Here is a 17244-nt window from a genome sequence, read left to right as displayed (position 1 = left end):
ACTCTTTTCTAAATTACTTGAAGCCCCTGGGCACTATATTTAACAGGGTGAGATTTTGTGATAGGTCAATGATTGAAAATCTAGCCAAGTGTTATGTTTTGTATGTAAAAATGTGGTTGTTTTCCAATGGTGCTATTTGAGATTTGGTTCAGTAATTCATGAATGCATGGTTAATCTCACTAATGCCTGTCAACTATTAAGTAAGAGTCTCAATAATGCTAGATAGCCAAGGAGGAATAAAACACACAGGACTCCATGCTAGGCTTTGCTGTCACATATATCTAAAGTAAATAACCATACTGATGCTCAATCTCCAATTGGAAGTGACTCAACAGCTCACCTTATAAACACCTAATTTTAGGGCAATATTGATGATTGCCTTGCCCTATCCTCCTCCTTCTCCTCCTCCTCCTTTTACACACACACACACACACACACACACACACACATACACACACCTACACAGACTATGCATTTGCCACTCTCTCTAAATGGGAAAAGCAGCATCCTCTCTCCTAGGCTAGAATACCTTCCCTCCCTCCCAAATGAGTCAAAGGAGACAGAAGTTAAATTGCTTTTATTTTATTTATATCTGCCTATGAGCACATTTGATTAGAGAATACAAACCTGTTAATAAAGATTAAGCATTTATTTATTTATTGTGGTACTGGAAATTGAACCCAGGGAAAGTTGTATTTCCAAGCCACACCCACCCCATCCCTTTATATTTTTATTTTGAGACAGGATCTTACAAAGTCACCTATACATTGACCTTAAACCTGCAGTCGTCCTGTTTTAGCCTCCCAAGTACTGAGGTTACAGGTGTGAGCCCAGCAGGATTAAGTATTTAAGTAGAAAAATCAGTCATTTAAAATTTTGAAAGCTATAGTTTAGAAATAGGCATCATAGCTATGTGTTACAAAGTATATACCAAATCTCCTATTGTTTCTTAGGTTATCTTCACATTTTTCTTATTGCAGGCAATGCTATGTTTGAAGTTAGCAGTAAAGTTATGAAGCTCCCGAAATTCAAATTAGAGATGAACTCCAACAATTGAAGAAATACATTAACACAGAGTCACAGCTTGGGAAATTTTGTAAATTTAATGAATGAACCACTCCTCATCTTCTCAAAGAGGATGATCTGTAAGGAGAGAAAACTGATGGTAACAAAGGTATTCTGAGGATGAAGACCAATCTGAAAGTTTATGAGACCTCAAAGTTGGCACTGGGCTGACTTACCTCATTGTCTTCTGGATGAAGCCAGGCACCAGGAAGGTAAAGTGTTTTCTGAGGCCCTATCTTCCAGTATCGCCCAAGGTTGTGTCCATTGATGAACACAAATCCATAATTCCAGTCCTGGAAAGGATGGAACTTGAGATATAGAAGCATACACTGGCAAGCAAAACCCAAGACATTTGGGGAATCAAAGCAAGATGATGTTGCCTGATGGCATTAAAATTTGAAGTGGGCTTAAAATGGACTATGTCCTGGGTCTTCTACCCTGCTGTCCAAGAATGGAAGCGGAAAACAGGAATGAACTGACCCTTTAGTGAGATGACACAGTTGATCCTGCTTTATGATGTAAAGCCAAAATTTTGTACAGCAGTCTCTTTTTTGCTGCCAAAAATACTAGGTATTAGAGATGAATATTACTGCTGACAATAGCTGTAAAAGGTACCTAATCTTTTTTAGCCTACTTGTATACAATTACAAAACAAAGATCCAAACAAGAAAATCAAAGTGAAAAGAGTTATTCGTGCAGTTTTTTTTTCTACTACAGGTATCTGCTTATTTAGAAAGAACTTTTGAGAAGATGAGCAAAGCCTTTCATGCCCTCAAAAGAATAAAGGTAACAAAATTAGACACCAGGGAATCTTATTAAATAAAGTACTGGGCCAAGAACCCAAGGGGCCTAGAAGAGTAAAGTAGGAACAGTTTCTACTTTAAAGTAGAAACTTTAATTTTTCTTCACTGTAAAGAAGCCATTCTTTAATTCATTTCAATCCTTGCAATCAGAGGAATGTATTTACAAGCGTCCCTAGTCACCACCTGAGATGGGTGTAAATCTTCTCCAGAGGAAAATATTATCTTAGATCTGGAAATCATTTTATGACATTTTCCATATATATATCTGACACACAATAAAAAAAATAAGCAAGTAGATGGTGAAAAGGATAGTAAAAAAAAAAATGAGGGGAACAACAGGCAATAGAAGTAAATGCACAGGTCATCCAAATAATTGATTTGCAAGACATTGGCTTTAAAATAACCATTTTTAATCAATTAAAATGTTCAATGTATAAAAGCTAAGACTGAGCATTTTGATGTAGACATGGAAATATTTGAATAATTACAAAACATATAATTAAAAGTAATATTTAATAATGTTTAATAATGTTTTGTATAGAAAAAAACATAGATAACCAGAGAATTAGTCAGTGATTAGTAAGAAAGGGTTTTTCAAAATAAAGATCAGAGGAAAAAATAATGGGAAACACAGAAGGAGAAAGCAACAAAATGGATATTTTGGATATACCAAAATATCCTAATACCTAAAATTGGAGTCTTTCAAATACTCTAAATTGAGACACAAAGATGCCTGGAATAGATTATATAAAGAAGTTAGTTGTTATGTAAAGGAGAATTTAAAAATCATAAAAATATTTAAAAATGTAAAGGAAAATCAATGACAAAAACAAAACAAGTAAACCCCAATCAAAAGGAAATGGCTATAGCTCTGAAAATATCAAAAAAGAGTCATTTCGAGGAAAAAAGTATTTTTAGAAATAAAAGCCGGGCGTGGTGGCGCACACTTGTAATCCCCGCACTTGGGAGGCTGAGACAGGAGGATCGCACGGGTTCAAAGCCAGCCTCAGCTACTTAGTGAGGCTCTCAGCAACTTAGTGAGACCCTGTTTCCAAATAAAATATAAAAAAGGTCTGGGAGTATAGCTCGGAGGTAGAAAGCCTCTGGGTTCCACCCCCAGCACCACCAAAAAAAGAAAAAAAAAAGAAAAAGAAAAAGAAATAAAGAGGACCTCTAATGATAATAAAACTCTTAATTTGCAATAAATTTTAAGTCATACACAGAGAAGCTAAAATATACAGTTAAAATCTATAAGCAAAGTTTACAAACTAACAAGGAGAAATATAAAAGCTTCACAACCATAGTGGAAATTTGTCATCAAATTTTAATAGCTTATAGAAAAATAAAATAAAACTCAATAAACATAAAACATTTTAAACAAAATCAAATTTATTGGCATATACAGAACAATGATCTAACATCTGTAGAATATATCTTCTCAAGTATACATCAGAATATGTACACTTGAAATGTATATTTGAAAAAATATGTGGCCTCAGAATATGTATACTTGAAATATGTATACTTAAATATGGGATCATAATTTGACTTGAACTAGACAAGGCATCAAATATACTACAGTATATCTTAAAAAGAAATTACAAATAAAAAGATAATTGTAAGATTACCAAGTACTTGAAAATTAGAAAATACACTTCTAAGTAAGTCAAAGTAGAAATAAGAAGGAAAGTTACAAAAACTGTCAATCCAATGATGAAAATAAAGTATATGAAAATTTATGGGGTATGAGACTATCACCATGGTTTTTTATAATACTGGGGATTGAACCAAGGGCATTCTACTTCTGAACTATACCTCCAGCCCTTTTTTAATTTGGGGATTTTTTTTTTTTGGTGGTACTGGGATTCCTAGAAACCCTTCTATCTCCAGGTTACCCTCCCAGACCTATTTTATATTTTATTTGGAAACAGGGTCTCTTAAGTCAGCACAGCTGGCTTTGAACCAGGGCAATCCTCCTGTCTCCACCTCCCAAGCGCAGAGATTACAAGCATGCACCACCATGCCTGGCTTTTTTTGTTGTTTTGAAACAGGGTCTTGCTAGGTTTATGAGAGTCTCACCAAGTTGCTGAGGTTGACCTCATGCCAGCAATCTTCCTGTCTCAATCTCCCAAGTATTTGGATTACAGATGTGTGCCACCACTCTGGCTATTATTAGCAAAATTTTAACAACAATCTTGCATGCCAGAGGGAAAGAGATGATATATTAAAAATGCTGAAAAAATAGCCTACCATCCAAGACCAATATACCCAGGATAATTATCCTTCAAAACTGAAAAAGACATAAAGAATTTTCAGACAAAAATTAAAATAGCTCATCACCATAAGACCTGAGTTATAATGAATGTGAAAGACAAATTGACACCTTAGAATGGATGGGGCTTGAGAAAGCCTTTTACTATGAAAGTCAACCAATAAAACCAGTGCAAGCAATTATCAGCTAGATGCAAAAATATCAACTCAGGGACACAAAAAGCACACACACAAAAAGGTAACCTGATACCTCTAGAGGAAAACAGTAATTCTCTAGTACCAGATCCCAAAGAGAAAGAAATTGACTAATCTTCTAAAAAGGAGTTCAAATTAATGTTTTTAAACCCCAAGGAGGTAAAGAGAATACAGAGAGACAAAGCAACAAAATTGGGGAAACAATTCATGACTGAATTAGAAATTTCATACAATGATAGAGATTATTAGTAAATAAACAGAAACCTTAGAGTTCAATAACTAAATAAATGAAATAATTCAAAAGAACAAAGAAATTCTGAGACTCATGAGACACCTATTAAGAAAATAAATATTCATACTGTGAATATCACAGTATGAGTAAAGAAAGGAAAAGGCCTAGAAAACCTATTTGATAAAATAAGAGTGAAAAATCTTCCAAATACTGGGAAAGATACGGACTTCCAGGCCCTGGAAGTTCAAAGAACTCTAATTAGAGTCTACTATCAAAAGTACTCTCTGAGGCATATCATAGTCAAACTTTCAAAGCCCAAGAAAAAGAGAATTTGAAGACAATAAGAGAAAAACATCAAGTCACATATAAAATAATTACCATTGAATTAATAGCATATTTGTCAGCAGAAACCATTAAGGGAGAAGTTAATGGGATAATATATTCAAATTTCAAAAAGGAAAAAAAGTCAATCAAGAATAGTATACCATCAAAGGTAACCTTCAGAAATAAGGAGAAATAAAGTTTTTCAAAGATAAGTATAAACTGAGGGAATACAACATAAATGGACCAGTGTTAAAAGAAATGCTTATAGGAAATCTACATATAGAAGCAAAGGACAACTACTACAATCAGTGAAACACACAGAAAACCACCAAACCACAAAAAAATGAACTACAAGAGAGGAAGAAAAAAACAAAGGATGAACCAAAAGGAGAAAAAATAACAAAATAATAGGAATACATTCTTATCACTAATAACCTTGAATGTAAATAAATTAAACTCCTTAATAACAAGATCTATCTGAGTAGATTTGTTTTAAAATATCCAGTGATATGCTGCCTAGAAGAAACTAACTTCAAGAAGAACACAGACTGAAAGTGAAAAAATGGAAAAAGATATTCCACATAAATACAAAGAAAAAGTGAGTAGGAATAGCTATACATGTATGAAATAAAATAGAGCTTAAGTAAAAACTTAAAAAGACAAAGAAGGTTATTGTATGTTAAAGTGATCCACTTGACAAGAAAAAAAATAATTATAAGTATAAATACACTAAATGCTGGAGAATACAATAATAGGAAACAACATCCCAATATACCAATACTGAAGAACTTCAAAGCTCACTTTCATGAATGAACAAATCATCCACATAAAAAAATAACAAAGAGCCAGGTGTGGTGGCACACGCTTGTAATCCCCGCACTTGGGAGGTGGAGACAGGAAGATGGCGCAGGTTCAAAGCCAGCCTTGCTGACTTAAGAGACCCTGTTTCCAAATAAAAATATAAAAATTGGTCTGGGAGTGTAGCCCGAAGGTAGAACCCCAGTACCACTAAAAAAAAAATCAAATAACAGACATTGGTAGCACATTTCATCCAAAGCTGCAGAATACATATTCTGCTCATCAGCACACTGAACATTTTCCAAGATAGAATATTAGCCCATAAAACAAGTCTCAACAAAATTTAGAAAAACTAATATATGAAGTGTCTTCTCTGATCACAATGGAATAAAATTAGAAATCAACAAGAGTAACTTTAGAAATTGTACAAATACGTAGAAATTAAGTAGCATTTTCTTGAATGACCACTGAGTCAATGAAAATAACCACAGGAGAAAATGTCAAATCTCATGAGATAGTTGAAAATGGGAACACAATATAACAAGACCGGTGGGATGCAGTAAAAGAAACAGAAAGGGGGACATTCATAGAGGGACATTCATAGCAAGAAATAAGTTCCTAGAGCAAAAAAGTTGAAAGATTTCAAACACACAAAATTAACCAACCTTAGTAGTGGCAGAAAGAAATAAAGGAATAAAAAACATCAGAGATAAAAAAAAATGAAAAGGAGAATAATAAAAACAATGCATGTAATTGATGAAATTAAGATCTGTTTCTTAAATAAAAGTGGCAAGCCTTAACTAGACTAACCAAGAAAAATAGGACATCTAAACAAATAAAATAAAAGATTAAAAATCAGACATCATAGCTTCTACACTAGAAATCAGGGACTATTATGAACAACTGAACTATATGCCAACAAATTGAAAAATCTAAAAGAAATCTTATAAATTTCTAGATACAAATAACCTACCATATAAAGCCTGAACAGATGAGATTAAGTCTGTAACAAAAAGTGTCCCAAATAAGAAAAATGCTGGAGGAGATGGCTTGACTGCCAAATTTTATCAAAATTTTAAGGAACTAATATTAATTCTTACCAATCTATTTCAAAAATCAAAAGTAAGGAAACATTCAAATATGTCTGTCAACAGTAGAATGGTAAATTATCAAATATTTACCAAAACGGATCCTACGTGAGAGTGAAACTGAATAAATAAACTCAAATAAATAGCTGAATCTCAGAAACAATTTTGACAAAGGGTGGAGAGTATAACTCAGTGGCAGAGCATGTGTGTTCAATTTCTAGCCCCACATTTTTTAAAAAAATGAATGCATATCCTATGATTCAATTTACATGAGCTCATTATAAGAAACACTAAGAGTGTTAGAATCTAATAGTTACCTTTGAGAAATTATCAGTAATTGTAACAATATTACCTTTTAATCACAATGGTAATTTTGTGGTATCCACTTTGTAATAATTTTTAATAATATCCACTTTGTAATTCATGTAAAATAACCAATTCTACTTCTGTGTTTGGGTAAGTATAAAAACAAACTTTTGGCAATGTTAATTTTCAGATACAAAGATGGACTGGAATAGGGGTGGGGCTGAAGGAGAATTCCCACCATTTGCTGCCTACATCTTGTAATTGTTTGCATTTTTCAATTCTGTTTTTATAAATTCTATAAACAACGATATAATAGGATGATTGAAAAATGTTAGAAGACTTGGGTAAAAGTGAAGAGAGGGGGATGTAGAAAATGGCGACAGAGAGACAGCATATCTCACCAGCAAATTAAGTTCAACTACTGAGGAGGCAGCGTCTTAATAAACAAAATTAAATCCAGCTTATGACCCAAAACAGACTCAGGGAATACGATGGGAGAAATTCAGTAACTCTGACCTGAGAGATTCACCGCAACACACAAAAAAGCACAAGCCAGCTGCAGATGCAGTCGGCCACTAGCACTGTAATGGGCCACCAGCCCAAACAGAGTTCTTGGGCGTGGCAGTCCAAGAATTGCATGAAAAAAAAACCCAAGCATCTGAAAGTGGCCATAGAGCTCCAACATCTTAAGCTTCGAGCTCACCCGAGAAACATGAGCAGCACCTTTTGCTCACCAGAGATGGCACCCTCAGAGGCGAAGGGAGACCATCAGGGACCCAGAACCAGACCTGTTAACAGTAGGAGCAGAGAATTAGCAGGATATGGAAGAGCAGCCAGCCTTTCAGAGCCCCAGAATGGGCTGCCAGGTAACAGCATGAGCTCAGATGAGCCATTGGACCCAGTGGGCACACAGTGAGTGCCACCAGACATGGCGATAACTGTGGGCACCAGTGTGCACTGAGGGGACAAGTTCAACTCCAGTGATACAGGAAGGGTGCTTAAGGCATGATGCCTGCACAGGGCCACAAGGGGTCGCTCCAAGCAAATACGAGACATTGGAATATACTCCAGAAGCTATCACAGTGATCTGACATTCAGAAATTACACCAGCCCTCCCTATATTCGTAAAGTAGTAGGACTGTTTTTTTGTTTTGTTTTGTTTTGTTTTGTTTTGTTTTGTTTTGCTGTTTTGTTTTGGTTTGGTTTTGGGGTTTGGGGGTTTTTTGGTTTCTGATTTTGGTTTTTGGTTTTTTAGTTTTTTTCTTCTTTTTTTTACTTTTATTTGGGTTTCTTGTTTGTTTGGTACATTCACTTCATCTCACATGGTTGCTAGTTTGTTTTATTTTATTTTATTTTTATCCTGTTTATTCTCTTAACACTTTTTGTTCTCTCTTGGTGGTCTATTTTTGTTTTTGTTGATGTTGTTTATATTTGATGTATAATAACCTTTGTACCTTATTTTGTACTTTATTCATTTTTGTTTGCTTCTTCCCCCCACTCCTTCTACAAAAGTCTTCAATTTAGACTATCTACTATCTTCCCTCAAAACTTTCTCTTTGTCCCCTAACTGTATCTCTTTGTTTAATATACAAAGTTTCGCAAATCTCCATACTTAAACATTCTAATAAATACAAGAGTCCTACTCTCTAGGCTTCTCCCATTCTCAACCTGATACAACCTTATTATACTTAAATTCTTCCACAACCTAATTAAATCCCCTAACTTACCTGATGCCTGCACCCATCACCCTAGCCATTCCACAATCACCCAACCCTCACTACTCGAAAAAGTACTGCTTACCTGTTGATTCTTTAAATTACTACTACTAAGACTGGACTAAACATAATAACCACAAACGATGGGAAGACATCAGAAAAACAGGCCTGAGAACTTTGAAAATATGAGAACCAGGAATAGTGGAGTTGTAACAGAAGACACAAATACTGACCTACAAGAAATGCAAGAAGGGGAGTTCCAAATCTTGATCTACAATATGATGAAAGAATTTTTTTTATTATTTCTTTTTTGGTGGTACTGAGTTTCCTGGAAGCCCTTCTGCCTCTGGGCTATGCTCCCAGACCCATTTTATACTTTTTTTTTTAATTTGGAAACAGGGTGTCTTAAGCCTGCGCAGCTAGCTTCAAACCTGCGCGATACACCTGTTTCCACCTCCCAAGTGCAGGAATTACAAGCATGTGCCACCACGCCTGGCTGATGAAAGGATTTAATCAAGTCTAGAGGAGATGAAAGATGAATTCAAAATACTAAGAAAAAATCAGAAAGAGGTCTGGAATGAAATGAAAGAGTCAATAAATGAAGACAGCAATAGAAAAAAAAATCTGGAAGATTAGATGAAATGGAATGTTGAATATCACTGTTTGAAGACAGTTTATCCAAAACTGAGAACACAGTTCACACTATACAGAAGTAATTACAACAACTAAACCTAAACATCCAAAAACTATGGGACAACATGAAGCATCCTAACTTATGGATAAAAGGTATTGAAGAAGAGATAGAGGTACAGATGAAGGGCATCCATAATCACTTCAGAGAAATAAACTCAGAGAATTTTCCAAACATGGAAAGAGACTTGGATCTTCATGTCTAGTAGACATACATAACACCATTAAGACAAGATCAAAGAAGGACCTACCCATGCCACATAATAGTCAAAATGACCAACATAGAGGCCAAGGGAAAACTCTTAAAAGCAGTGAGAACAAAAAGACTAGTGACATATAGAGACAAAACAATAAGAATCACCCCAGACTATACAACCCAGGTCATGAATGGTAGGAGAGACTGGTACGATGTGATTCAGACCCTGGAAGAAAACAATTTCCAACCAAAATTACTATATCCAGCAAAACTACTATTCAAAATTGATGGAGAAACAAAAGTGTTTCAAGATAAACATCAAAAAATTCATGAATCCAAAGCCAACATTAGAGAAAATACTTAAAGAAATAAACCATAAAAAAGAAAAGAGAAGCAGACTTCAGAACCAGAGAAGAGAGGAAGTCGATCAGTGGGGTGTCTAAATAAAGAAGAAAGAACAAGCTACCAAACAGAAGACAGAACACAAATGACAGAAAACAAAAAATAATATTTCAGTAATAACTCTTAATGTCAAAGGACTTAACTCACCAATCAAAAGACATAGACTGGCAATATGGATTAAAAAACATAACCCAAATATATACTATTTGCAAGAAACTCACCTTACAGCCTAAGACATTCACAGACTGAATGTGAAAGGATAGAAAAAGATATACCATGCTATTGGAGACCAAAAAGGGCAGGGGTAGCAACCCTGATATCCAATAAAACAGACTTTAAACTAAAACACATCAGAAGAGACAAAACATGTCACTTCCTTTTATTAAAAGAAACAATACACCAGGAAGATAGTAAATATTTTTGCCCCAAATGTGGGTGTAACCACATTTGTAAAACAAACCCTTCTGCACATGAGATCTCAAATAGACCCAAATACAATAATTCTGGGAGACTTTAACATAGCTCCTACACCCCTGGATAAATCTTCAAGGCAAAAGATGAGTAAAGACTCTTTGGAACTAAAGAAAACTATAAACCAAATGGACCTAATAGACATAAACAGAGTATTTCAACCAGGAACTACAGAATACACATTCTTCTCAGCAGACCATGGAACCTTCTCCAAAATAGAACACATCCTGGGACACAAAGAAAGCACCAGCAAATTCAAAGATGTAATATAATCCCTTGCATCTTTTCAGAACAAAATGGAATGAAAGCAGAAATCAACAACAGAAAACTAAAAAAAAAATGATTCAAATACATAGAGATTGAATGATACACTATTGAATGATGAATAGGTAAGAGCAGAAATTAGGGGAGAAATAAAGAAATGTATGGAAATGAATGAAAACAGAGACACAAGTTACCAAAATCTGTGGGACACTATGAAGACAGTATTAAGAGGAAAGTTTATAGCATTACGCCCACATAAGAAGGACAGAGAATCACCAAGTAAAGAACCTAATGACACAACTAAAGGACTTAGAAAGACTGCAACAGTCTAATCCAAAAGTCAGCAGAAGGCATGAAATTATTAAAATCAGAGCAGAAATAAATAAAATAAAGAACAAAAAAATTCAAAGAATCAACAAAACAAAAGCTGGTGCTTTGAAAAGATTAATAGAATTGATAAACCCCTGGCCAACCTAACCAAAAGAATGAGAGAATCAACTCAAATTATTAAAATCAGAAATGAAAAAGGAGACATCACCACAGACAGTCGAGAAACTCAAAAGATTATCAGAAACTATTTTAAAAATTTATACTCCAATAGACTAGAAAACATGAAAGAAATTGATAGATTTCTAAGCACATTTAACCTACCTAAACTGAATCAAGAGGACATAGCAAGCCTAAAACAACCTATAGCAAACAAAGAAATAGAAATGGTGATAAAAATTCTTCCATCAAAGAAAAGCCCAGGCCCAGATGGGATCCCAGATGAATTCTACAAAACTTTCAGTGAAGAACTAATACTAATACTTTATAACTTGTTCTGGGAAATTGAAAGAGATGGAGCTCTTCCAAATTCCTTCTACAAGGCCAGTATCAAGTTAATACCCAAACCAAATAAAGATACTTCAAGAATGGAAAACTACAGACCAATATCCTTAATGAACATGGATGCAAAAATTCTAAACAAAATACTAGCTATACACATTCAAAACCATATCAAGAGAATAATACACCATGACCAAGTTGGTTTCATCCTAGAAAAATAGGCTGGTTTAACATATGCAAATCAATACATGTTATTTAACACATAAATAGAACCAGGAGCAAAAACCACATCATCATACCAATTGATGCTGAAAAAGCATCCGACAAAATCCAATACCCATTTATGTTAAAAACATTGCAGAAAATTGGAATAGCAGGAATGCATTTCAACATCATTAAGGGAATATACAACAAACCCCAAACCAACATTATATTGAATGGGGAAAAACTGCAAGAATTTCCTCTAAAATCAAGAGAAAGACAAGGATGCCCACTATCACCACTCCTTTCAATATAGTCCTTAAGACTCCTGCCTCAGTAATAAGACAAAAGAAGGAAATCAAAGGAATTCAAATAGGAAGAGAGAAATTAAAATTATCCTTATTTGCAGATGTCATGATTTTTCATCTGGAAGACCCAAAGAACTCAACCAAAAGACTTCTGGAGCTGATTGACAAATTCAGCAAAGTTGCAGTATACAAAATCAACCTAAAGAAATCAGTGACTTTTCTTTACATCAGCAATGAATCCACAATGAAAGAAATAAAGAAAACAATCCCATTCACTATAATCTCAAAACCAATAAAATACCTAGGAATAAATATAACCAAAGATGTAAAAGACCTCTACAACAAAAGCTATAAAACATTAAAGAAAGAAATTGAAGAAGACCTTGGAAGATGGAAAGATCTCTCATGCTCATGGATAGGCAGAATAAATATCATCAAAATGACCAATCTGCCAAAAGTTATCTATAGATTTAATGCAATTCCCATTAAAATACCAACAACATTCTTCATAAACCTTGGAAAATCAATCATGAACTTTATATGGAGAAAGAAAATATCCAGAATAGCCAAAGTAATGCTCGGCAATAAGAATCATGCAGGAGGCATCACAATCCCAGATTTCAAATTATGCTATATATCAATAGTAGTAAAAACAGCATGATACTGGCACGATAACAGCTATACTGACCAGTGGAACAGAATAAAAGACACAGAAACAAATCCACACACCTATAGTCAATTAATCTTTGACAAAGGGGCCAAACTCATACGCTGGAGAAAAGACAGCCTTTTCATCAAATGGTGCTGGGAGAACTGGCTTTCCATTTGTTGAAAGATGGAACTAAAATCCTTACCTCTAACCATGCATAGGAATCAACTCAAGATGGATCAAAGACTTAGAAATTAGACCAGAGACTGTGAAGTTCTTAGAGGAAGGCATAGGTTCAACACTATAATATATAGGCACAGGCAGTAACTTCTCAACAAAACCTCCAAAGCTCAGGAAATTAAAGCAAGAATTAACAAGTGGGATGACATCAAACAAAAAGTTTCTTCTCATCAAAGGAAATCACCAATAACCTAAAGAGGAAGCCTACAAAATGGGAGAAGATCTTTACCAGCCACCACTCTGAAAGAGGGCTAATATCCAGAATATACAAAAAGCTCAGAAGAGTCTACACTAGCAAAACAAACAACACAATCAAGAAATGGGCAATTGAACTGAATAGACACTTTACAAAAGAAGAGACATAAATGGCCAATATATACATAAAATGATGTTCTACATCATTAGCCATCAGGGAGATGCAAATCAAAACTACACTGAGATTCCATTTAACCCCAGTCAGATTGGCAAGCATAAAGAAATCCAATAACAACAAATGCTGGCAAGGATGTAGGGAAAGAGGAACTCTTTTTCACTATTGATGGGAGTGCAAACTAGTTCAGCCACTATGGAGATCTGTGTGGAGAGTCCTTAGAAAGCTGGGAATAGATCCACCATATGATCCATCTCTACCACTCCTGAGTATTTTTCCAAAGGGGTTGAAATCAGAGAACTACAGCAACATATGCATACCTATTTTCATAGCAGCACAATTCGTAATAGCCAAAATATGGAACCAACCCAGGTCCCCATGAACAGAAGAATGGATTACAAAATTATGGGAAATAACACACAATGGAATTCTATTCAGGTATAAAGAATAATAAAATCATGTCATTCGCAAGAAGATGGAAAGTCCTGGAGAGCATTATGTTAAGTGAGATCAGCCAAGCACAGAAAGAGAATGAACATATATTTCCTCTAATATGCCCAAACTAGGGAGCACTGGGGATACCAGAGGGACTCCAGATAATGGAAGGGAAATATCAGCAAAGTTTGAATGGAAGGATAGGAGAGGAAGAACGCTGAACTTGATTAATGAGTGGCTATCTCCGAACATGTGTAAAAGTATGAATATAGCATGGTTACCCAGGACATTCATTGTTAGGAGGGGAGAAGGAAAAACAGGAGACAGAGAAAGAGGGCACCAAGTACAGTTTAAATGTATACCATTTATTTTAAATAAATAAATAAATAAATAAATAAATAAAAGTGAAGAGAGGAAGAAAGGATAAAAGGCAATTTTCTTCTCCCAGGAATTGTATGGCTTTTCTCAGGTACGATTTTTTTTTAAATAGTTGTTTAGAAAACCAGAGTAGAAGAGGGAGCTCAATTACCGGCAGGCTCAGGAAGGTGTCCATGGGAGAAGGGCCAACACTCAAGATCCCGTGGTAGAAGGCAGGGCCCACATAATTCCTTGGGACAGGCTTCCATGTAGCAGAGCGGATTCTGGAAGAAGGGCCAAACCATGAGGAGGAAGACACCCTTCTTGGCTCTCATCCCAACACTGACCTCAGCATTCTGTTACAGGCACTAGAATTCTGTTTCAATGAATGTTTGGGACTGGAACTATTAAAATGGGGATCAGGTGATTTGTTCTGGGGTCCTACTCCTTATTCAAAACACCTGACCATCTAGAGCAACTCTACAGTTTTCTGAGTATTGGGCTCTTCCTGTGCAAACTGAGGAGTTTGAAATCTCTGAATTCTTTGATGCTATGGTTTGGATGTGGTTTGCATCTGTCCACCAAAATCTCCTGTGCTGGAAGCTTGCTCCCCAGTATGGTGGTATTGAGATGATTCAGCCTTTAAGATCAGGGACCTAGTTGGAGATAATTAGATCACAGGGTTGCCACTCTTGAAATGGATTAACACTAGTATTGGGAAGTGGTCTAATGCTTATAAGAGTAGATTATTGTAGTGAGGCATGAGGCCACCCTACATGATCAGACCTCCTGCACACATTCCTGCCATGAGGCCCACACCAGAGAAGTCCAAAGGATAGCATTGTGCACTGGGAGCTCAGGATCCATGAAGTAAATACGCCTTTTTATTTTTAAATTTCCTAGCATCCAGTAGTTTTTAATAGCAACAGAAAAGCAACTAAGATACCTGATCACATAAAGTAGGAAGAGACCATACCTCTTGAAGAAGCTCTTCTTCATCTCTAAGGAATAGATGGTGAAATCTCCCAGGGAAACATTATTTATTTGAACAAAGCCAACTAACCCTGTAGATGAGAGGCAGGAAAGAGAAAAGGAATATGGACTGGACTCTCCAGTATCTGGTTGAAAAAGTACAGACAAGCATATGCCTCTGACAATGGATCAGCCAGGACCTGCTGTGATTGAGGTTTCTTCTTGCATGTTCACATTATCAAGAAAGTTCCTCATTTAGTGCTGTAATTTTTTTTAATTCTCAGAAGAAGAAAGGACCCTGCTCCAGAACAATCCAGTCCCCAAGATAACTGCTCTATTTTCCCACCCCGGAGAACAGGGCAAAGCAGGATAAGGGAAAAGGTACCTCTGGTCCTAGGACTTCATTATCCCATGCTGAGGGGCTCCCAATCCTAGCATAGCACCAACTATAGGTTCTGAGTAAAGAGTGATTGCTGCCTGTTTCTCAGGTCTTGGCCTCACCTTTCCTCTGATTTTCAATTTCCCGTGAAAAACTGACTCGTCCTTGATTCTCCACCAGGATCCTCAGAAGTATACAGTCCTGGTTGGGAAGAAACAGCTCATGGAGACTCCATGCTCAGTTAGGGCTCATGTTCTAAAATCTGTTCTTTCCCCCAAGTCCCAAGAGGATGTGCCAACAAATAGGATAAAGAAAGATGCTGAGCCTTATCTCTGGTAAGGGCCCAGATAGATTCTTCTCATTCTCAATCTATCCTTTTCCCTCTGCTGATGCTATTAGGAAAGGCAGGGAGACTCAACTGTGCTTTTGACCAGAGACCTGAATAGGGGCTGGCGAATGACTGAGGTTTAAAGAGGAGACTCCACTGTCACTGGATCATCTGTACGATAGGGTCTAAGGCCTATAGGGGTTGGGAGATGCCTTAAAATTATAGCCCTGCACACTCCCACAGAAGCCCTGTGTGAAAACATATACCAAAGTGCGGTGGGAGAGGAGGAGGTGGTCTATCTCAGGACCAAGCCATCTTTGCCTATCAGTGGGAGTTCAAGAGTACCACTTGGACCCTGGAATTACTCACCATGAACTCAGGAATAGTCAGGTACTTATTCTCCTTATTTAGGACTCCTATCATTATCTCATTTAAAAACACCTGCAAAAGAAGAGCCAGCATGAGATCAGTGGACCAACCTGAAGAAAAGGTCATAATGAAGGTAGGAACTGTCTTGGTGTTAAGAGATGGCTAAACACTGACAAGGAAATCCCAATAAACTTTAAGTGGTGTTAAAGTAGAAAGTCTATTTTTTTTTTTTGGTACTGGGAATGAAATTTAGGGGCATTCTACCTCCAGGCTACATTCCCAAACTATTTTATATTTTATTTGGAAACAGGGTCTCACTAAGTTGCTGAAAGCCTCACTAAGTAGCTGAGGCTGGCTTTGAACCTGTGTGATCCTCCTGTCTCAGCCTCCCAAGCGTGGGGATTACAAGCGTGCACCACCACATCTGGCTTATTTTATTTGATTATATACCCAATACCTTTCCCATAGTAGGTGCATTAAAAACCATCATACAGCAAAGTGAATCAGTGACTATTTTCATCAATAGTAGGCTAAACACTTGGCTAACATCTGGAATATCTGTTGACCACTACCTGTGCCATATCTTCAGCCTGAGCAAAGAGAAGGCCTCCAGAGCAGATGAAAGTCTCATAGAGGACGAGTCCAAAGGACTGACCACTGCCATTGTTTATTGGAAGATTTTCCATGTTAACAGGAATCTGTGACTTGACTGGCTGGAAAGCAGACATAGTAGGAACAAAAGCCAATGTGATGAGAAGTCAGGATCCTGCTTCCTAAGTCCCTCATCCCTCTTTGTTCAATCACCTAATGGTCCCCAAAAGCTCCTTGAATGGGAAATCACAAATCAGATGCTCTAGGACAATGCTCTTATAAGTTATGCCTCCATGGATCAGGAAACTCAGGAGATGGTGAGGGTATGCTATGATCCTAGAAACTGACCTACAGAGTAAATAAATTATATTCTAAACAACTGAAGTCAAGAGGTGAC

At 36.3% G+C, this 17244-nt stretch overlaps 1 protein-coding gene across 1 annotated transcript in view; it reads right to left on the bottom strand.

Annotated features, from left to right (window-relative positions):
* Positions 1-1077: 1077 nt before the first annotated feature.
* The window catches only part of LOC308279686 (beta-galactosidase-1-like protein 3), a gene marked incomplete at both ends in the record, with an annotated part of 58305 nt that continues 42138 nt past the window's right edge, over positions 1078-17244 (bottom strand). Inside the window, 7 exons of the mRNA XM_080719804.1 lie at positions 1078-1143; positions 1242-1358; positions 14381-14492; positions 15185-15272; positions 15682-15760; positions 16257-16328; positions 16829-16969. Of these exons, the coding sequence (XP_080575930.1) occupies positions 1078-1143; positions 1242-1358; positions 14381-14492; positions 15185-15272; positions 15682-15760; positions 16257-16328; positions 16829-16969 (675 nt within the window). The remainder of the gene's footprint in view (positions 1144-1241; positions 1359-14380; positions 14493-15184; positions 15273-15681; positions 15761-16256; positions 16329-16828; positions 16970-17244) is intronic.

This window comes from Muscardinus avellanarius (genome assembly GCF_963383645.1).
Source record: "Muscardinus avellanarius genome assembly, chromosome: 1".
Lineage (NCBI taxonomy): Eukaryota > Metazoa > Chordata > Mammalia > Rodentia > Gliridae > Muscardinus > Muscardinus avellanarius.
The sequence above is the reverse complement of the archived record's forward strand: the minus strand, read 5'-3'. Positions and strand labels throughout refer to the sequence as shown.